Source organism: Excalfactoria chinensis, chromosome 20 (genome assembly GCF_039878825.1).
Source record: "Excalfactoria chinensis isolate bCotChi1 chromosome 20, bCotChi1.hap2, whole genome shotgun sequence".
NCBI classification, from domain to species: Eukaryota; Metazoa; Chordata; class Aves; order Galliformes; family Phasianidae; genus Excalfactoria; species Excalfactoria chinensis.
The window spans coordinates 5,750,991-5,773,356 of NC_092844.1; the positions used below are offsets into that span (position 1 = coordinate 5,750,991).

Below are 22,366 nucleotides of genomic sequence, written 5' to 3' on the forward strand. Positions count from 1 at the left end.
CCACATGGGCGGTGCAGAGCAGGGGAAAAACCAACTCTGCAAACCCATATCCATGTGTGCTGAACCGGGATGGAGCACAGCAGGGTGCAGGCAGGGATTGTGCCTGGTCATGCACCAGAGGCAATATTGCACCAGAGGCAGTATTTGGGCTTCCAAAGGGAATCACCAACACATTATTTGTTCTGGTTGATGGGTAAAGTTCAGGTGATGCTCTGCAGCCACGTCCTGCCTGGGTAAGCAAATGAATCAGGATGTGGTGTAGGATCTTCCCCTTTATTCTGCTTCTTATTGGGCTCTGGTTATTTCCATCCACATTTATGCACTTTTACGCACATAAAAATAGACGTGGGCATAAATACGAAAGCAAATAATTAACTAATTAACCCCCACTTGAAGAGATGCTCCTGATGAAACAGTTGGATGGAGGGTTTGCTCGGTGCCTTCTCTCTGCTTTGGATGCTTCAGAGCAACTACTGCAAACACAACCGAGACAAAGGGAAGGCAGAGCAGAATCTGTATGAGAGGTGGGCAGCCCCAAAGGCTGGATTAAACACCTGGCAGAGCTTCAGAGAGTTCCTTCTCTCACCTCCAGTCAATCCCGCAACCTTCGGGCGACCCCTATAAAATTACCTCCATTAAAGAGCTGCTCCGAGTGCCCCATTTGCATTCCTCAAGAAACATGGGGAGAAGAATCAGTCGCACATTAAGCATGGGGTGATGGGAAGGCGTTGTCATTAAGGGGGACAACTTCATTAGTAAGCATGAACAAAAGCAGCATAACCACCCCTGCCATCTCAGTGCTATGCAGAGCCCACAGGAGCAGCACTGCCCCTCCAGTGCCCTTAAACCCGCTCCTAACTGGCCTGAGAGCTTCCTTTAAGTTCAAAGAAAGTACAGCTTAATTAAAGCTAATGTAGTGAGAACAAACTAATGGGCAGCAGAAGGGGATGTTAAAGCCCTACAATGATTTACGGTACTTTGCATACTGTAGGGAATGTATTCTGAGGGGGGAAAGGGAGTGCAGTTGTGACCTGCATTCCCATCTTGGAATGGGGGACCGACAAACCTTCCCCTCTGCAGCAGCAAGTCATTGATAATCCTTAAGAAGCGTTATTATACAAAAACGTTGTGAAACATTTTCACCTAATCGACTTTAATAACCCAACAGAGGCACCTCTTCTCTGCACTGGAGACAGAGCCATAATTTCTTCAAATATGAGCTGTCGTTTCCCATCAGTCCTAAGGAGGCACAGAAACCCAGCACACAACTTCAATAGGGCTACCAATATCATCACCCTAATACCCCACAACAAGCAGTGCCACAGCTGCCATGTGCACACCCACCCCATGGGGCTAAAGGGAGGAATGGGGATGGTGGGAGGGCACTTGGTTTTGTTCTCATCTCCTTTTTTCCCCTCTCTGCACAATGAATCTTCTCCTTGGTAGAACTCACTGTGGATTTCCAATAGTTACATCAAGGCCAAACAAGTCAGCATTGCAAGAAGGGGCAGATGAATTAAAATCCAGCAGGGCCGGCCGCTTCCTTCTAATCCATTAAGTAAAGTGGAGCTATCAGAAAATTAGGTGCTGCTTGATGTTTTCTGGGTACTAATGACCGTGACTTAACAGAAATAAACGCGGTGTAAGTAAAGTAGCGAGGGAGAACGGGAGCTTTTCAGCAAACAAGATTAAAACAGATTGCAATAGGGCTGTTGTTCTTCAGTCATAGATGTGGTACAGGGCATGATCTGCTATAAGTACTGGGATCTACATGGGTAGGAATGGGCTGACGCATTGGGTGGGGGGATCACAGCACTCCCCCCCCCCCCTTCCCAGGTGGGTTTGGTGCTGCAGGGAGGGACTGATGGGGTTCTGCCCACAGAAGGGAACACCACGATGCTGTCAGAGCTGGGCAGCAAAGTTTATTGATCTAAAAAAAGAGTACAAAAGCATCACCAGCTCCAAACGACGAATCGTCTGTGCAACATTTGACGTTGGCATAAAATACTTTAGAAACATCTTGTAAACTTTAAGTTAAAAACAAACACACAAAGACTCAAAAAAGCCCTTCCAATAAAACATTCAAAAACCTTTCACAAGAATTAAGACCTTCTGCAGTTGTGGCACACGGTTGGCAAACATTCCTCCACCCCCGTTCTGAGCACAGGGCAGCCCAGGTCTCATATGGGGCTCCCATAGGGACCCCACAGCTCAATGGGGTGAGGTGAGAAGCAGGCACAGTCCCTTCACCTGTGCAGCGCTGTGCTCATTGGGGAGCTCAGTGCATTGCCCAAACAAGGACCAAGAGCCGTGCCATGGCCTCAGTAGTAGATGACCTTCACGCAGAAGGTCTCCTCGTTCTTGTCTTTGTGGTCATTGATGTGGATCAGGATCTCCTCCTCACCCACGCTCTGACTCGGGGCGAAGCGCAGCCCAATGGTGTACACCTCCCCACCAGCAACCTGCACACAGCACAGCAGGCACATGGGGGGGCTGGGGGGCATCACAGGGCCCTGATGGAGCTCCTGTAGGGGAAGGGGTGTACCTGAAAGGAATCCTCCTTGAACTGCAGCAAATCGGGCCGGCTGGTGACCAGAAAGTACAGCCTGTGTGTGGGGTAGGGATTGGTGTAGGTGATGCGCTTGTTGGAGCCCTTCCCACTGCCAGCAGGGATGGTGATCTCAAAGGCCTGCAAGGCACAGAACAGCACTGAGGTCAGACAGAGCCTAGGCTGCTTTGCTGTGCACCCAAGGGGCAGCCCAGCACACCTTGCTGCCCTCTGTCCCCACTCCCCTTCTGCTCCGTGCTCCACTCAATACCTGCCATCAGCTACAACGACCTCTGAGTAAAAGCATCTCCTCAGGCTGCAGTTTGCATCGCTACATCCACAGAAGTAATTATGAGACCGAGTGACAAAGGGCCAGAGGAGCAGCTGGGGACTGGCCAACGAACGCCCCGACTAATTAATGTATTTCCACAGGGATAACCACGGTGCTAATTCAGATAACATGGCAGAGCGCAGGGAGTGGGGCTCGAGCTCATCAGGAGTGCAGTGACATCAGTTTAAATGCTGCTCTCCAACCTCAACCCAGCTCCGAGTGTTCCAGGAAAAAACATTGCTAAAACGAACACATTAACTGGGAGATCTAATTTGCTATCTTTGAGCAAAGCCCCAACCCAGTGCAGCGCTAATAGAAAGCAGCATGCTGTAACTTTAATTTCACAACTGGGTATACTTCAGAGTTGACATTCCTCAGCGTGGAATTGCCTTCAAAACAGGCTGAAAGATATTTTACGGTGGGGCTTCAGTGAGATTATTCAGGCACTGGAAGGCTGAACATGTGCTCCAGTGTTTAAGTGAGGTGGGGGAATGGGAATAGTAACAGGCAGCACGGGTAGAGTCCACACACATCCTGCAGCTCTGGCAGGTAAAGACAAGTGACCCAGAGTTACTCTGCAATACCGCTTTAGGAGATGAACTCAACGAGGACAGTTAATCCCTAATCTGTCAGTAGTTCTTAGAAATTGGCTTTAGGATCTTTGCTCATGACACTTGGGAATAATGGCAGCGTCTGCACCAAGACCAAGTGCTGGCCTGGCGATCGATAGCACAGCGGCACAGCTCCCAGCACACATCCCTCCTGGTGCACAGAGGAGAATGCATGCCAAAAGTGGGTGTAGATGAAGCAATAAGCAGCAGCCAGCCCCGGGCCATCAGCATGGCACAGCCCTCAGCCCAATGGGGTCACCTGCCGACCCTCCTCCCTGTGAGTACCTTGGAAATGAGAGGCTGCCGGCAGGTGATGCAGAGCAGCCAGGAGGACACCAGCTGATGGCATTCCACATCCACCAGGTTGAGGTAGAAGAATCTGCTGCCAGCCCGGCGCGGCCTCACACCCACAAACAGATCCACGAGGCCATTGGGGGGCAGGATGAACGCATCCGCTGGGTCCACCTGCAAACACAGCGCAGAGGAAGGAGCACGGGGCCCATCAGAACCTCCACCCTCAGTTCCTGATGCTCCGAAGCCACAAAAAGCCATAACAGAGGGTGTCCTCGGTGAGGAGACAGCATCAGCATCGCTCACAGCTGCCGCCAGCATCCCCTCCTTTCCCCCAATGAGAGGGAGCAGAGGAATAAATGAAGACAAACGGCGTGCAGATCGTTTTTGGAAGGCAGGCAGGCACCCCTCGGCAGGAACAGCTGGGAGAGAATCTGCACCTCCGTGAGGTCCAGCTCAGAATACAAATGAGCTCTGATTACACTAAGGAACGCACACCTATGATAGGAATACTTAATCCCATCTATACTAATGCAGCAGGTCTGGCTGCATGACGGTGCCCATGCCAACAGCAAGAGGACCCCACCAGCACTTCACCCACACTGCTTGCTTTGAGTGCTGCAGCAGCACCCAACATCAGCACAGCCAAGGCACAATGCAGGGATGGGATGGGGTGGGGGCAGTCCCCAAGCTTGGATTCAATGGCACACACCTCTGTGTTCCCATCCTCAATGGGATTCGCTCCTTCTTGCGGTCTCTGATAGCTGGGATTTTTTTCCTTTGTTTATGGGACAGGAAGGGAGTTTTTTGTTCCTTTCATTACTCCCATTTACAATGATGACTAAATGAATTCTAAAGGAATTAATAGTCTTCAGATAGTCTCATTAACGCAGATAATTTGCCCTCTGGGATTTTGTACCAACCATCCTACACATGACAGCTTTAATCAAGAGGTAATTATCACAAAGGCAGTACAATTTTCCCTAACTCCAAACGGGACACATTGCATTTCCAATAGCTCACAGTGCTACCAGCCCAGCCCAGCCCAGCCCCCAAGGGGACCCAGCAGGGACCCCCCCCCAAGGCATTACCTTCAGCTCATGGGGATGGGAGCAGAACGCCTTCACCCTGCGCAGGGTGCGGGTGCCGCGCAGCGGGACGGCCAGGCGGGAGAGCTGCCCTGCAGTGCAGCTGACATCCAAACGCTGCAGGGAATGCAGGTAGAACTGCCAGATGCACTGCGGTGCGGCCAGCCAGGGATCCCTGCAGCAGAACAAAGCAATGGGACAGCCCGCACTTGGTGCATTCGGCCCCAAGAGAGCCTCAAGCTTTGGGCAAACCAAAGGAATTTCAGCCTTACTCATGCAGAGAGAATGAATTAAGCCCTGCAGACAGAGAGGCCATCTCCTACACTCACACCATTATTTAAGAGAGATTGGAAAAGCAAACGGGTATTTTGGGAAGCCTCCTGCCCAGCTCAGCAAGCAGGGCTTGGGAACCAGCAAGACAGAACACTGATGGGAAACGCTCCTCCTGCTCTGCCCGTGCTCGGGGTGGTCCCTTCTCTTCTTTCTGGCTCCCGTTACTTACGTATAAATAGCAACAAAGAATGTTTTGATCTGTGGGCTCGGTCCTCCAGCTACTTTTAAGAAGACGTCCCGTGGTTCCCCAGGACCCTGCGCACAGAAATCAGAGCATCGTTAGAATGGTTAACCTGGAGATCAAACCAGCTAATGAGGACTCCAGGGTTTCCTTTCTATCAAGGAAAAAAAACACACACCAACCCACTTACAACAGCAGACGCTTTCAGGATCTAGTTAAAAAGCACATTATTAAGTTATCATACAGCGTAGTTGAGCTCTTCCAGTGTTTTTAATTACAAAAGAGGACACAAACAACTTCTGCATTCCAAGTTTGCAGCCGTAATCAGATTTGGGCAATTTTTCCCTAAGTTTCCTAACAAGCCATAATCCAATTACCATTGGATCATGCACTGGCAATTAGTAACTACCCTTCACCACTGCCTCTGTTTATATACACACACACACATTCGCTTCCACTTCTATCTCAAGCAGCAGAAAGAGAGCCCTGCTGACCTCACAGCTTCACTGGGAAGCACAAAACAGGAGCGGTGTTTGGGGAGACACACAAAGCACATTCCAGGTGAACCTGCAGGGCTTGATCCAAAGAGGAACATAGTAAAGAAGACACCGGTATTGATTTACACCAGGTCAGGAGGGAAACGGGGCTGGAGCCAACCTTGAACTATTTAGTCTCCAGGAAAACAGGCACAACATTAGGCATCGGATACCAAAACAATGCAGCCTGTTTTAAGGAGGGTAACTTTGCCTTAATCACAGCCAGCATTTCATCCCTATAGGCTGATTTATCCCAGGATGTTGCCATGGGTTGATTAAAACAAGAAACCACAGCAGAAGGATACAAGACAAAGAGACATAGGAGTGTAAGTGGTACCATGGTTTTGGTTTCACAGATCACGTTGGGGTCGCTGCAGCGGACACGGACCTCAGGCTCACCACCCTGCTTCCCCACCAGAGCTCCTGCAAGAGACAGCACCACATGTAACACTATTTTATTCATGCTTTATTCTACACCATCACGCAGCTGTGAGCTGCAATCCCTTATGTTGAGCTACCGGAGAACAACCAGGTCGGACTGGTTCAAAAGAGTACAAAATTAGTGCAAGCAGATGGATAGAGAGCAAGCAAGGGAGCCCAAAGGCCATAGCAAAATCATGAACAGCCTTTGAAGATGCCAAGAAGCAGTGAAAGCATCCCTGATGGGGGGAGCTCGCTCTCTGGATGCCACCCCCACCTCCTAGCAGAGCCCTGAGGCTCACCTGGCAGCGTGTGCCATGGAGGCAGGCGGATGGCCTTCTTCAGGAAGGTCAGCTCGGGGTGGTAGAAGCGAAAGGTCTGATCCACCACGTGGGGCCGGGGCTCAACCTTCACCTGCAGCAGCGCGATGGGTTTGTCCTCACTCACACAGAAAGTCACCTGCATGGAGGGAAGGAGGGCAGAGCAGCTCAGTGCCAGACATGGGAACAGCATGGAGAGGTCAGCACTCCATTCCTGGGGCTAGGAGGCTGCTCCATGATGCAGCAGCCAACAGCCCCACATATCTCCGCATCCCCACCTGGATGGTCCTCATCTGCACAGCCCTTTGCTCCTCCTGCATCCTCCTTGTGTCCTCTTTCTCGCTCAGCCCCACCGGTCCCTGCAGGAAACAGAGCACTTGGCTTTGGAAAAAGCCTTGTGCCACATAAGCAGTGTTTCCTTGGCAATGCCACCATAATCTCTGCACCCAAACACAATGCAGCTCCCAGCATACCAGCAATGCTGCAACAACCGGCTCTGCAGAGAACGTCTGGTATCGGAAAGGAATGTGCACGGTCTCCTTGGGGCGCAGGTAGACCTGAGGCTTGAGGTCATCCCGCAGGTGGAACATGTCCTCCTCCAGCGGGGTGGCCGTCTGGGTCAGCTCCTTGAAGTGCCGCCACTCCCTTGGGTCCAATATGACACTGGAAGAGTGAGAGATGGAGCTGGTTGGCAGCAGGTGCCCCCCCGTCATCACTGATGTGTGCTGGGAGAGGTCCAGCACCAAACCAGACAGGAGATGGTGAACAGACACTGATGGTTGTTGGTCACTACCTGAGCTCGGGGTGGTCAACCTCAATCGTCACCGTTTTCTGGACATTGTAGGGGTTCCTCAGGACAAACTCAAAGAACTCGGCCGTCCCCAGCATGGCATACAAAGTGTGGGTGGTGGTCATGCCCTGTCGGAGCACTTGGGTGATACAGCGGTGCTTGGTGTGCTCCCGGTGAGCCTTGACAATCTGCATGTACTCCATGTGCTGCTGAAGGGAGCGCTGCAAGGATGAAGGGGACACAATGAGCCCAGAGGCAGCACAGGTTGTGCCAGGCACCCGGGCTGTCCTCACCACGTGCTGTGGGATCCTCCAGCCAGCACCATCCTGCTGCCGCCCCACTGCCAAGCACTGCGGCTCGTGCTGCTGGATGGCTGCAGCCTCGTGAGACTCACACAGGCGTTCTGGGATCTGCTCCAGCTGGTGCCTCCATAGAATGGCTGCCAGCTCAGGATCCACCTCAGCCAGCCTGCGGGGCCGATATACATCTGCAGGGACAGCACGCGGGTCACCAGCTCTGCACAGGGCAGGATGGAACCCCCCAGTCTGGGGACGGCAGGGAAGGGGCTGAGCACCTCCAGAAGGACTCACCGGCATGTGGGGTCAGCATATGGCCACTGTCTGGAGAGGGCACAATGTGGGTGTGGGACAGCGGTGGGCAGCCGGGGCTCACGGGGGTCTCCTCACAGTGGTGACCTGGTGGGGCAGAGCCCGGGGTCAGCCCCATCTCAGGGCTGGGATGGCGTGCTGGGCTATACAGACAAGCAGCATTTGGTAACAGCAGGAGGACACAGCCGGCCAGGACACGGAGCAGACAGTGCTGGTGACGGCTCAGACCAACAGAAAGACAAGAGCCAGCACAGATCCGCCTCCTCCGAATTACCAGGCAGTTACATCCCAGCGTTTTCTTCCCCCTAAATTGTCACAGATCTCTTAAAGTGTCACAAAATCTACTGGAAAATGTTATTCCCACCGCAGATCTTTACAGACAGTTTAAAAAGTGGAAGCAAATATCTCATTGCTTACAATGTTCTCTGCGTTTCACGATGATCCCTCTGGAATCCTATTGCTATTGCACTCCATCTATCTTTTCTCTAAGTGACAGAGCAGTTTCCTACTGAAAAGCAACGGGGACGTCCAAGTGATTTAATGCCGACCTTTGGAACCAGCTCAGGTTTCCATCCACACTTGGTGATGCTTTAGAACCACAAACCTGCTCCACCTTCATGCCTGGAGCCCAAGGCACCAAGAGCCCTTAGACACCAACTGAAGGCAGTTGGAATTTACTTAAAGGAAAACAAACAAGTGTTTTGAAAGGCCAGAGCAACCAAAGGGCCGTTGTTGTCCTGGAACAGAGTGTTCTTCCTTTCCCCCTTCTATTGCCAGGTTGGAGTTAAACTCCTCTCTGGGTTGTGAATCTCACATCCCCCCTCCCAGGAGCTTATCGTCCTTTTGCAGGCAAAGTAGGAAAATGACAATTTAAGATATCTTCAGAAGAAAGATTAGCTCCATTATAAGATAAGAGTTTAAAACCTGGAGTCACTGCACATTTATAGGACGGTGAATTAAATATAACAAAATACCCGCTGCACTCCGGGAGGAATAACACCCTCACCAGCTCTGTTTTCTGATGCAGGCTGCTCTGCCATTCATCCCATCCCTGTTACCCACCTGTGCATCACTGCCTGCATCCCATCAGCCTCAATGCCACCCTGCAGGAGGTGGGGATGGTGGGCAGAGCATCAGGGCGCTCCGTGCCTCCAAGCTCAGAGCCCTGCCAGCATCTGCCTCCCCCAATCACAGGGCAAAACCCTCTGTCGGGTATCTCAGGAAAGCTTTCTGCTTTCTGCAACACTTTGCAATACTATGGAGGGCTCCAGAGGGTACTCACCAACATTGGCCAGGCAGAGGTGCAGGTGGCCCCGCACGGCCACGCGGACACCCAGGGGCCGCAGCACATCCCTGCCTGCTGCTGCTGCTGCATCCTGCTCGTACTCAGTGGTGGCCACCTCCAGCTCATGCAGAGTCCTGACGGCCGGCCGGCCCTGGCGCAGCAGGGGCTGTGGAGGAAGCAGGGATAGGGCAGCTCCCACCTCCAGCAGGATGGAGCCCCATCACACACACACACACCCATCTCCCACTCTCAGCAGATGCATTTCCTTCCTGGGCTGCCCCAGATGCAGCTCTTTCATTGCAACTTCTCCCCAGGAAGATAACAGCCAGGCGTTAGGGTAACTAGTTACTGGGGCAACTCAGATCCAAGAGATTAAGAGATCTGGATAAAGATGTCTCTGCATTTCCTAGGCCTGCTTTAATTTTTCTATCCACTAAGCCTTAGCGTGGCACAGAAGTTCCAGGGAAGAAAGTTAATGCTCCGCCGTCGCTTTCAAGGATAAGATGACAAATCCGGTGATTACAGGCTTGTCAGATTGACATCAGTCTCCGCTAAACAAAGTGGCTGATAAAAACTTGATTACTGAAGACTCAAGGGTAATCTAACAGCATCTCAGCACAGGACAGAAGGAAGAGTTTCAGTCTTGAAACTCTTGCATGCTAAGCAGTTCTCCCTCATCATTAGCAGTCATTAAGGCTTAGGGAGAAGGGCTCCTTACCTTCAGCTTAACAGCAGCAGAGCCGACCAGCAGCAGCGAGTCCCCATCCCAGATGTCCATCTGCAGGCTGTGCTCAGCCAGGTAGTGCATGAAGACACGCTGCTCCCCAGGCCTCAGGAAGGTGGAGTCCACCACAAACCTCAGCTGCAGCCCTGGGTCTCCTGCAAGAAACAGCACAGCAATAGAGGCTTGCATCCCTTGGGCCCTGCCTGCCCACAAGCATGCTGTCATAAGGAGCAGGGGTAGCCAGGTGTGGGGCTGCTGCTGAACCAGAATGGTGTGACAGCACCTGGGCCCACCCCCAGCACCCTCCTGTCCCGTGCAGTGCAGCTTAGCCCCTTCAATCACACTGGGTAGGACCCCCGCATGGGACCCCTCATTGCCATCACTCCAGGTGGGGAAGGAGCTTTACTGAAAGCATCTGCCGGGACAGGAATTTAATAAGACACAAAGAGAAAGACGAAGCATTTTGCTCATAGAATCGGATGACTCCAGGCACTCGGCTTTAATGCCTTGCCTCTCTTTTTAAACGTGCTCAGCCCCAGCTGCAGTCAGCAGTCCTATGTCTGGATCACGTCACTGATGCTTATTGATGTCTGACTTCACGGTTTGGCATTTTGAACACTTTTAATTATGTGCCACATAAACTAATGGAGGTTTGCAATGAAAGCAGATAGTCCGTTCCCTTGGCCTGGAGGCATGCCTAAATCTGATTGACAAAAATGCCAATTGAGCCTTTAAGTGTTGTTTAAACCTCCCAGGTGGCTTTTCCTTGTACAGTAACACAACAGTACGGCCCATGCACAAAAAAAAAGAACAAGTTGACTTGATGAACTATATGCAGGACCACCGAGACCTCAACCCTCAACTGCACAACCAACCCTCCCCACCCACACAGGGCAGCCTTTCTCCTCTCCCTCCTGTTCCATCCCATAGAGGATGGGCCACGTGAGGATGTTACCCACACCAGGACCAGAGCCCACCAGTGCTCGGGGTCCCATCCTTGTTCAGCTGGAACAACACTTGTGCTGGTGCAGCAGACCCAGCTGCCCTCTCGCCTTCCATATCCACCAGCTGCAGCCGCGACGTGGTGACCGGTGGGAAGCGATAGAACTGGAAGGTGAGGAACACAGTCCTGGGCCATGTCCCTTCCATTGCCTCCTGAGGAGCCCTGGAGCAAGAGGAGAGTGGCTTTGGTCAGCCTTGTTTGGATAATAAGCTCCTCACCCAACAAGAAGCAGAAGAGCAAGAGAAGATCAGGAACATCGAAAGTATTTGGACTTCTCTGAAGACAGCGGGCATATGGTTTGTCTTTGCTTTCCAAAAGCCTCCCAATTCCAGCTGTCTTCTGCCATATGCCGTGACGGAAGAGCCAAGCAGAAGTAGCATTTTACCCTCGCCATCTATGGAAGAGCTGCGAGCAGCGCCTCGGAGAGAGAAAACAGCCCTCAAGGATGGCTTTCCAAAAACTCTGCTCCCCTACATAACTTGCATCTAAGTAGGAACCCTGCACTAACTAGTTTGATACCAACGCGTGGCCAAGGTACACCACGTAGAAACTGGAATGCGTCATAAGAGTGCCTTGAGAGAGCAATGATGTCATTTTGGAGCTCACTGCCAAGGGCTTCTCCTGCTCAGGCACAAGAGCAGCTCACGAGCAAAGGCTTCTCCCCCAAAAGGCACCTCGAAGCCCTGCAGACCCCACCTGCTGAATGCAAGGAACTGCAGGGTTATTTCATTGCTCTTCAGAGCATCCAATTCCTCCAGCTGAGGACTGTAACATGAAGGGTCCAGAGGCTCCGTGACCCTCACGGGCTCCTTGTTGCCATCCAGGATCTCTGGGAAGCCGGTGTTGTGCAGGAGTGCCAGCATGGCACGGCTGAGCGCAGTGCTGGAAGTGGCAAAGAAATGAGGTTGAGTGAGAGGTAACAGCAGCACCAACCCACAGCAACCCCCATAAATCTCAGCCCCACAGCCCTCACCTCCCAGCAGGCAGCCCCACAGCCGTGACGGGTGGCTGCAGTGGTGCAAAGGGCAGGTCCCACAGGTGCCCACCGCTGGAGGCATCCACGTGTGGGGAGCCCGACCCCAGGTCAGCCTCCAGGTGTGTGATGCCAGCAGTGTGCTCGGTGTGGCCATCCTTCTGTGTGCTGCAGGCCCGGGGCATCGGGGCACTGCGGCTACGTGGCACCGTGCGCACATCCCTGCCCTGCGGTGAGGCCAACAGCTGGGAGAGAGACAGCTGGAAGGGAAGAGGCTGCGATGAACAGAGCAATGATGCACAGGGAAAGCAACACCACGCCACAACCCACACCATGGGAAGGCTCTGCAGGCCAGGTTCTGCCAGCAGGCCGTGCAGCTCAGATGCTGTTTGCTCTGAGATTTGGCACAGCAGCATCCCTGCTCCGCTGAGGAACGGCACAGCTTGGCTGCCTGCAGGTTCACACCTCTGCTTCTTGCTTTAGCAGCCATGCTGTACTTTCTCTTGCAAAGAGAGGAATAGGAAAAGGCAGCAGAAAGATCAAACGGCTTCATGCAGTCCTACGAAGCACTTCATTTCATCACAAATATTTGTGTGCATTGATCCCCACAACAAGATGTATCTGTAGCTAGTCTTAAATCCTGATAGCCCTCCATGAAGCATTCTGCCATTGGCACACACCATGGGACAGCAGTGCCCAGCAAATCTGGCTTGTCAAAACCCAGAACAGTCCTTAAAAATACACTTGGGGTGTGAAAACAGCTCGGAGGATTTTGTCCAGCAAATTATACATAGAACTCGCTTTCCTCCCTCTGCTAACTCGGATTTTAGCTGCACATGCCAAGTGTTGCACAGCCACAGCAGCCTTGAAAAGCAGCATTCAATGGGACTTCAGGCAACTCCGTCAGCAACCAAACTGAACCTCATCATGTGGGAACGTCGCTGCCTGTGGGGCTCAGCAACACAACCACGTGGGGAAGGCACACAGCCAGGGGAAGAAAACCTCCCAAAACAGGAGCCCCCCGAGGTAACACTGAGAGCACAGAGCACAGCGATAGCACTGCACGTGCAGCACTCACCCCTGGTCCCTGTGTGGAGGCTGCTGGGCGCAGTTGGGAGCGCAAACCTGCAGAGAAGCACAGAAGAAGCTCAGCAAAGCCAGCACCCAACACAGCCCCATTGCCCAGGGATGGGCACAGCCCTGCAAGGCAGTCCACCACCTCCCAGCAACCTGCTTGGCTTATTTCCCCCATTAAACCACTACCTGCAGGGGAACACGTAGCACATCTCTGCACTGAGTGGTTATTTTGCTGGGAAACTGAATCTGCCAGCAAGAGTTTTCCTGTTGTAAAAACACAGCTCCTCCATCTTCAGACAGTGCTGCGGTTTCCCTTAAAGCCATGTGGCACTGGCTAAGTGGATTGCTTAATGAGACGTGAAAGTTTTTAGGATACTTAAGGTTTTCATAGCTCCTCCATTATTTCTTGTCACTACTTTCATCTGTTTGTACATTCATGCCCCCAAACGCTACGAGTTTTATGCAGTGTTTATATTTGGCTGGTCTGCTCACTGGCACGGATGAACTCGCTGTTCCAGTAAGCAGCAAAGCCTTTAGAGCAGAGCAGGAACACAGATGTTTTCTGGCAACTTCAGGTTGCTTTCTCAACCACGTCTAATCTCAGCTGTTTTGTTCTCATTATTGTTCACTGGAAATCACCCCATTTCCTTTATGTCTAAAATACTGTTTTCTTTCCATTGCAATGGCTTTGGCTGTCGCTAAAGCAATGGTGCACAGAGGTGCACGGAGCTGTCAGTGCAGCAGAAGGGTTCCCTGCCCATCTGCCAGACCCCGGGATCAGCTCCACGCACAGCTGAGCCCCCACATCCATCCTTGGGGGAAGGGAGGGAGGTCGGGGTGCCCCACACCCCCAAGCCCTGAGCCTGGGAGCAGAGGGTCACCATCAGTCTGCATTCACATCCGCTGCTCTTTGCACTGACACCAGCTGGAATGCACACAGGAGATCCTTCAAGCAACACCAGGAACAAAACGCCTCTCAGCAATGCTGCTGGCAGCCTCACCCAGCACAACTCCAGCACCGTCTCACCCTCAAAGATTTCCCCTGTGAAGTGCATTGAACCAACAAACTCAGCCCTGGAGAGCAGCGAACCCGGAGCTGGACGTGCCATGGGCTCCCATCAAGCAGCAAAGCCGCGGTGCCACTGCCACCTCGTGGTAACAACACCCCATTAATCGGGGAATCAACTCGCACGTTGATGTTTAAACAGGCAGCAAAGTCGGGAGCAACCCCTCGTGTACACCCACAGATGGGAAAAGACTAAAAACAAGGGAGCAGTGGGAGAGGAGCAGCTCCTCCCATAGCAGAACCATTAAACTGCTCCAAACAAGGACATGGGGCACACAGCCTGATTTGGATCCCAGTGCAAAGCAAAGCAGACCTACAGGTTGGCTCCCATTGCTCAGAGCAGGGAGGAACCAACCAACAAAGCTGCACAAACGGGAGCAGATTGCCACTGCTCAAACCCAAGGCAAAGAAGCCCTTTCCATCTCCAAAGCACACAAGATCAGTGCTGAGATCCCCACCATCTGCCCCCCGTGCTATAGATATGTATGCAGTCACACACATACACAAGCAGCCTTGGTTCTCCCCCCCCCTCGTTAGAGGCGGGCGCTGATTAAACACGCGTTGCTGTCACGCTCCAGGAACTGCAGCTCAACGAGATTATTTATTACTCACAGCCTATAAGTGACACCTCTCCCATCCTCGGCCATCTGGAAGGATTACGATCACAGAGATAAGCACCGGTGCTGGCAGGGAGCAGCACATTGCTGGTGGGGCCACGAGGCCCTTCTAAGAGCTGCTTTGTTCAGCACTGAGACCCAAACGCTGTCACAGAGTGACCCAGAAGGAGCACAAAGAGCAACGAGTGCAACTCCTGCACGTGGCTCTGCTCCCATAGCACGGGTGGATGTGACAAGGTAACAGGTAGAAGGGTTGAAACCACACCAACCTCAAGTCCCCTCCCTACAGTAATTCACAAACCATTGGCTAAGCACTGCCACGTTCTGTACTTTAAATGCCACCAACACAAAGTACTCACTCAGCGACGGCGTAGGAGGCTCCTCCAGCTCCTTCCCAGCTTTACTCGAGGTGTCTGCAGGAGTCCCACGATGTTCTGCATCGGTGGAGACGTGGAATTGGACAGAACCCGACGCGATGCGCTTCACCTGCCATGTTCAAGTTGGAGGGCTGTTAGAGAAAAGCCACACGCATCCTCATGCTGATGGGAACAGAGCAGTCCTTACCTCCTGGGAGCTCTCGCTGTCTGCAGGGTTTCTGTACACCATGGTCTGGCCGGGGCTGGGATGGGCACCACCACGCAGGGGCAGCAGCACTGGGGAGGAGGTGGCACCCAGGAAGGGGCTCCAAAGCGCCCAGCGCACCGTGTGCATGGCAGCTGCTGGGCCCAACGCGCTGCCAGCTGCAGCCTGCAGGACAGCACACAGCCCAAATGCCTCCCTTCCCTGCAACCACGCTCAGGGTAATTGCAGCAACAACACCACTCTGCAGCACGGCCCTTCCCTGGCCATCTCTGCCCCACCAGCAGCAGACATCACCAGGAATCCCCCCCAGCAGAACAACTGGGCAATGCGAGCTCAGCTGCATTAAGCAGCAATGCAACCTGCAGCTGAGGAGCTGCAGCCCCCCCTCTGCACTCAGCTATTTCTGCATTATTTCTCTCCCCAGCGATGGGAAACCCACACAGAGTTTGGAGGGTTCTGCTTACCCCAGTGCCTCAGCAGCCTCTCCTTAAGCCTTGGTGCAGACCTGAGGCAAACACACAGCTCGCTGCCAGCCTTGGCAATCAGTGCCCAGCTCCTGCCGGCTGCTAATTACAGCACCGACCAGCTCAGCAATCAGCTCTGGGATTAGGCTCTGCACTCACTGTGCTACCAATGACCCCCACACCGCCACCTCAACAGGACAACTGGGGACTCCTAAGGAGTCGATCCCAATCAATCCAGACACAGGAGCAGCACCCAGAGGTGACACTGGGGACCAGCACCCTGCATGCATCCCCATCATTGAGGGAGCTCCACAAGCAGTCAGGTCTCATGGTTTCAAGACCCAGAAAGCATCAGGTTTCAGCTGCCAGAAAGACCTCAGCAGTCAGCAAACCCAAAAGGAACAGGAGGGGTTAATCTCTCTTAGGCTGAATTCTAAAGAAAAGATCTTTTTGAATTAAAAAAAACAAAGCTGAATTTCTCCAAATGGGTTCTCCAGAACACGCCGGGACTGCTGCAGGCTGTGTTCCTCCATCTACGTACACGCAGAGGAGAGAATTTAACACCATATAATTAAAATGACTTAATAAGCCCATTTGTGGCACATTTCACCCGGTGCTGCAGAAAACGCTCCGACATTCTGATGTGAGATATTGGCCTCAGCTCCTCCAGCACGAGGAGGCGGCCCAGGAGGGATCCCTCCATCAGCAGCAAAGGGAACACTGCTGGAGCCCCGGAGATGCTGTGCCCCCATGGAGCAGCCTTCCTCCTGCCCCCAGTTTCCACACTCCTCTGCTTTCAGAGCTCCCGGGGGCACAGCAGCCCTGTAAAGCACTGCAGAAACCAGCAGCAGTGCTGCCTTCTGGGTACGGAAGGCACAGGAAGGGCTGAACATGCTGAAAAAGTAGCAGAGTTCCTCCCACCACCCCCCAAGCCCCGGTCCCACCTTGGCCACAGCACAGATGACATACTCCAGCTGGAAGCAGACCCCGAAGGCCGGGTGGGCAACCATCTCACTCAGCTGCAGGCGGCTCCGCAGCAGCAGCGCCTGCCCTGCAGCACTGCAAGGAAAAGAGGAGGAGGAAGGGCTGCATCCTGCAGGCAGCAGGGCACAGTTTGTGCATCCCTTACCTGTCAATGGGGCTGGTGCTTTGTCCCCAGGCCACCCTGGACGCTGGCTGCAGCACGACCACCTGCGGGGGCTGGACGAAGCGCAGCCCATTGTGCACACCAACACGCAGCCGCCGCTCCTGCACGCACAGCGTGCTGCCAGCCTCCTGCTACGGCCAGAGGAGACGAAGGGACAAGCACTGAGCCCACAGCAGGGGACACATCTGCCCTCATCCCATGCAGCACAGCTCAGGGCTGAGCACTCAGTGCACACCGTGGAGCTGGAAGGGCCGTCTGCACAGTGCCAAGGGGGGGCCCTACACAAGCTGTACATCTTTGGCTTTTTCAGAGCAGCTGACCCAAATTCTGCTGATCAGGGTCTGGATGCCCAAGGTATCCAACATAAAGCACCTGTGTGCTCATCCCCACCTATCTATGAAACAAAGCAAAAGGCTTTTGCAGCAGGAAAAGCAGGCACTAAAGCAGAACCGATGCTGCAGAGCCATTCATCTGAACGCTCCCACTCCACCTGAGGACAAGCATTGGCACACACGGCTCGTCTCTCCCCATTGAATTACACAGGCATCACCTTCAGCAAGCGGTCGCTGCTCAGCTGCTCCAGCAGCTCCTCCTCAAACTCCTTCAGAGAAGGGTGCAGGCGGACACAGAGCCGGTCCAGGTAGCAGGGGGTCGTCCCCATGAGCCGTGGCTTCAGGAAGGCATCACCTGCAGTGACACGCAGCAATAGGGCCACACTGGGACAGCCAGCAGCCCCAGCTTGTGGGCAAGAAATGGAACAGAAAAGCATCTCCAGCATAAACCAGGCAGGATCTCAGAGGATTCCTCCTGACAGCCACAAGATGGGACCACTGTGCTGCGCTGCTGCCTGCCCTCAGCAGAACAATTTACCATTGCCAAACGGATGACAGCGTCATTCTGTTCTGTGCATTTCCAGATCACATCATTTCTCTGTCAGATCAACAGGAACGAGGCTGGCATCCGTAAGGCAACGCTTCAGAGGGCTGCATGCAGGAGCAGCTCATTCCTCAGCCCTGCCAGCTCTTGGCTGCCCAAAGCACCACCAGCACCAAGGACAAGCTGAGCCAAGCTGTGCAGCCTTCTCTTAAGTCTCCTCTGAATGACTCCAATCAAACCAACCATTATTTATCCCTCACCATTTCCCAGGAGCAAAGCAATTAACGGAGAAGGGAGCAAAATGAAGCCACGCAAACACACTGCAGAGCTGGATGCAAATGCTACAGTTGCTCCTCCGCCATGGGGGAGCTGCAGGGAAGACCATGATGTTTCTGCCTAAGTGGAAAGCAGAGGGAACGAGCCCTGCAGGCCGTGCTGCTGCTCTGGGGGCTGCTTTGAATACTGAGCACAGAAGAGAGATTTCAAAGCTGAAAGTGAGCAGCAGGACCTGCAGTCTGATCCACTGGCAGAGGCAAGCCTGCAGCACGGGGTGCATGAGCAGAAGTGGCCATAAGCAGCACAGCATCACCCCACAGTTCCAGTGGTGGCAGTGGGACGTGAGGGACCCTCACCTGTGTCCCCTTGTGCGGGCAGCAGGCCGGGGATCTTCTGCAGGCCGGACACCAGGAGGTTTTCAGGAAGGAGGTGAAATACCTTCTCCAGAGGCAGGTGGGGCTTCAGGCTGTACTGCAGATGGCTGCTCTCCATCACAGTCATGTATTTATTCTCTAGACAGAAGGAAACACAACGGAACGACAAAAGCTGCGGGGAGACAATGCTACAGAGCCGCCATTCTGCCCACATCCTTCAGATCACATCAGTGCAGGGCAAGCACAAAATCAGTCCCCAGAGCATCTCAGCCCCAGCAATGCACACATTCCCAGCACAGGGACCTCCACGCTGTGCCAGCAGCATCTCACACAAGGTGACTTTCACTGGGAGCCTCGCTCAGCTGGGACAGCACAGCTATCAGCTTCCAACCCCAACACGTCTCTTTGGAATGGAAACCCATAACCCTGACATTTTCTTTCCACTACGTTGCTTAGGAAAGCGTTTCTAACACATTTGCCCTGAAATGTACCAAAACAGCACAGAAATTTCCTCCTTTTTGTCCGCAGTGCAGCGGGGATATTGCTTCTCAAAATGAGCCAAGGTAATAACCATATATTCAAACAAACAGCTATTTTCTGCATCAGATCCCAGGCTCGCATTCTCATCTCCGTTGCAGCCACACACAGCCCAAGGACAAGGCACGGTCTGTCCTGTGCTGCAAGGGCGCAGAGCATCTGCTTGCCTCCATCAGGCAAACCCAAAGCACATTTGGGTGCAAAGAAAGGAGTGACAGGCACTGCATGCTGCTGCTTACTTTCTAGAGGGTCCTGGAGGAGCGGGTGCAGTAAGGCACGTGGCGTCCCATGGTACAGCTTGAGCCTGAAACCAAAGGTGAAGCACTCAGTGGATTCCTGCATAAGGCCCAAGCAGCAGCCAGCCCTGGGGGCTGTACCTACGCTCTGCCCTTGGCAGCCAGGTCTGAGGGCTCCCTCCTGCTGTCAAACAGTGGGATGAGCCCGAAGCCACACGACACGTCCCGTGAGAGCCCTTCTGGGTTGGGGGTCACAGCCACCACCTCCACCACAGCTGTGATGCTGGGGTGGCTGAGCGAGGTGTGGAAGTACACAGCCTGGGGAGAGATGGGAGAGAGGGGCAGCTGAGAGCTGACAGCTTTCGGTGAGGACAGGGCACATCTCTATGTTAGCACTGTAAAAGGAACCAGGAGGGGATGCTGATGTGTAACACTGGGTCCAGCCAACATATCATGCTGGGTTCACATGGGCTGCAGGAGCCCCTAACCAACAGGGCAGGGAAGGCAGGGCACAGTCACCTCCCCGGGATGGGATCTATGGTGGGATCAACCTTTCCAGTAAAGCCTCATTATCACAATGCAGTGTCCCAGTGAAAACATTGGCTGCAATCACAGGCTGTCAGGAAGGGATAACAGAGAGAGGCATTAACACATCATCCCAGGGAAATCAATCACTCCTCTATTATCTTTTATTGCAAAATGCTGAAGTAATGACCACTGCCTGCTGACGGGTGGCCAGGCTGCAAGAGACTGATGGCACGGGAACAGAAGCTGCTAAAGAACATCTGTTGTTAAGAAAAAGGTTACAGCTGGCTCCTAAAAGCCAACAGCGGTGGCAGTAACGCTCCCATCTCCTCTAAGCCCTCCATCAGTGCAACAAGAGTGTTCCAGCAGAGCTGATCTGGTGAGTGCCGGACTGGGAAGCTCTGAACCACAATGCAGAGCTCCATTTCCATGTCCTGGTGCCTGGGAAGCACCACCTGCATCTCAGGGGCAGCACTCCATGCGTGGGCTCACACAGCACGTGGAGCAGCACTGCATTCCTCTCGCTTGGCAGCATTCTGTGCCACGGTTTCCCCCATCCCTATTCATAAAGCATGGGCTGAGCGATGATTCAAACACCCCAGGATGAAATGCATATGCCAATGGCCCTTCAGATGCCATCAGAGATTTAAATAAATCACAGAGCGCGGCTCTGATCTATGCTAAACTTCATCCTGGGCACAACGCATTGATTGAAGTGGAAATAAAGGCTATAATTAGACAGCACCCTGACCAAGGAGATGAAGCCTCAGCTGCAATCAATGCTGCAGGGACTGCAGCCTCACCACAGCTGTATGCAGCAGCAACACAGCTGGCTGCACACCCAGGAACCTATGCAAGGTTCTGCCTTAGGGCAGTAAGTTCTGCAGGGATAAAAGCCTGGTGCTGTGCAAGAGCAGAACCCCTCCAAGAGCTGCTCAGCTCATCTGTGTCTGAAGGAACAGTGCACTCTGCTGCTGGCACGGAGGCACAGCACCACATCATCCAGCCTGCAGCTCACAGGGTTTGTCCATTAGAATGCATCATAACTAATAACCGTGCCTCAATGGGAACATGGGAGATGCACCCAGCTCTAACAGAGCAGGGAACCAAAACCCCATCATGAAGGCAACCAACCTCGATGGCCATACCTCATTGAAGAGCACACGAGGGGGCTGCCCTGGGGGGCTGCAGGGGGTCCGGGTGCTGCTGTGCCACGTGTGGCCAAAGAAGTGGCGGTGGGCGGCATCGAAAAGGGACAGACGGAGCTGCAGCTCAGCTGGGGACCGCTGCAAGAGAAGGGGGGTGTGTGGGGAATGCAGCTCCTCACCTGCAACCTGGGGGCAGATGGAACACTTGGGGGGTTGATGCTGATGAATGCTTGTAACACATCACCCTCCTGCTGCAGAAAATGCTTACCTACCCGAAAGGGTAGCACTTAAAATGGTAACTCGGATGTGTAGATGGAAGCACATGGGATTTAGACACAGTTTGATATTGGGAGATTGGGAGATTCTGGTAGCAGAAATCTGAGCTCTGCTCGGCCCTCCCACCAGCCGGCAGACACGGGATGAACGCTGGGCGCTGTGCAAAGCACACAGCAGGGGCACACAGCACTCATGTCTTTGATGCCTGCTCCCTCCCAGTCCCACAAGCAGGAGGGGATCTCCAACCAGCCCAGCACTGTCCTGCAGAGCCTCTGGGGTGTGACGTGCTTCCTGCTGCTGGCTTCACAGCTCCATACCTGCACGGCAACGGAACCCTCGAGGCACTTCAGGACGCATTGGAAAGGCACCGAGTGCTCCGGCACGCCGTGTCTGCGCTGGGCATGAGGTGGGACAGCGCGGCTCTGTGCGAACAGCCGCTCCCACTCGGCCATCTCACCCTTTGGGGTCACCTCCTCCTGCACGTATCTGCTGGGGGATGCTCAGCTGGGAGAGAAAGCACACGCGGAGCTGCACGGGGAGGGGAAACAGCGGGACGATGGAGCAGCGCAAACGCACGACCCTAATTCTGTAGTGTACAGCACTATTAGCACCCCCAGCCCTCAATGCCAGCACGGCGGGGACCAGCGCCCTGCGAACCAGCTGCGAGATCTGCCTAAGGCTGAACGTGGGACAGGAGCTGATCCGTGCCGTGCCGTTGTTACCCGGCGTGGCACCACCGGGAGCTCCGCACTCGGTGCGCGCGGGGCAGAGCCCCGCAGTTTCGCACGGCAGACCCGCACCGAGCGCGGCACGCACCCGTAGGGGCCCTTCAATGCGTTGACACCTCCGACACCCGCACGAGGCGCGTGTCCAGCACGGAGCGCTGCGGTAACGATGCGGGCCGCCCCGCCGCGCACTCACCGCTCCCGCCGCGTCCCGCCGCCATCTTCCCGGACCGCACCACCGCCGTGCGGGAGGGGGGGGATTCCCCGCACCGCTTCGCTCCGCAGCGCCCGCAGCCCGCAGCCCCCCAGCGGTCACACGCGGTGCCGGGCACGGCCGGAGGTGGCGGGGGGCGGCGCGGGGCTCGAGGCGCGGCCGGAGGAGGGCAGGGCGGCGGTTC

At 54.0% G+C, this 22,366-nt stretch overlaps 1 protein-coding gene across 2 annotated transcripts; it reads right to left on the reverse strand.

The window, feature by feature from the left end:
• Nucleotides 1-1,901: 1,901 nt before the first annotated feature.
• Nucleotides 1,902-22,225, reverse strand: NPHP4 (nephrocystin 4). Of its 2 annotated transcripts, none has more exons than XM_072354465.1 (29): nucleotides 22,165-22,225; nucleotides 21,561-21,747; nucleotides 20,968-21,105; nucleotides 19,440-19,612; nucleotides 19,298-19,362; nucleotides 18,504-18,659; nucleotides 17,546-17,682; nucleotides 16,978-17,126; nucleotides 16,793-16,907; nucleotides 15,367-15,549; nucleotides 15,162-15,288; nucleotides 13,121-13,167; nucleotides 12,043-12,302; nucleotides 11,766-11,951; nucleotides 11,044-11,231; nucleotides 10,061-10,221; nucleotides 9,340-9,508; nucleotides 8,040-8,144; nucleotides 7,746-7,936; nucleotides 7,453-7,670; nucleotides 7,133-7,322; nucleotides 6,938-7,018; nucleotides 6,642-6,798; nucleotides 6,257-6,342; nucleotides 5,372-5,457; nucleotides 4,873-5,044; nucleotides 3,776-3,955; nucleotides 2,546-2,689; nucleotides 1,902-2,462 (listed from the first exon to the last, which is right to left on the reverse strand). In XM_072354465.1, exons 2-29 carry the CDS (start codon nucleotides 21,693-21,695, stop codon nucleotides 2,322-2,324), a joined length of 4,140 nt encoding a protein of 1,379 aa, XP_072210566.1. In that variant the 5' UTR covers nucleotides 21,696-21,747; nucleotides 22,165-22,225; the 3' UTR covers nucleotides 1,902-2,321. The 2 variants fall into 2 exon arrangements, with proteins under 2 accessions (XP_072210566.1, XP_072210565.1); XM_072354464.1 differs by having other exon boundaries at nucleotides 7,743-7,936; nucleotides 22,060-22,176.
• Between the last annotated feature and the right edge of the window lie 141 nt (nucleotides 22,226-22,366).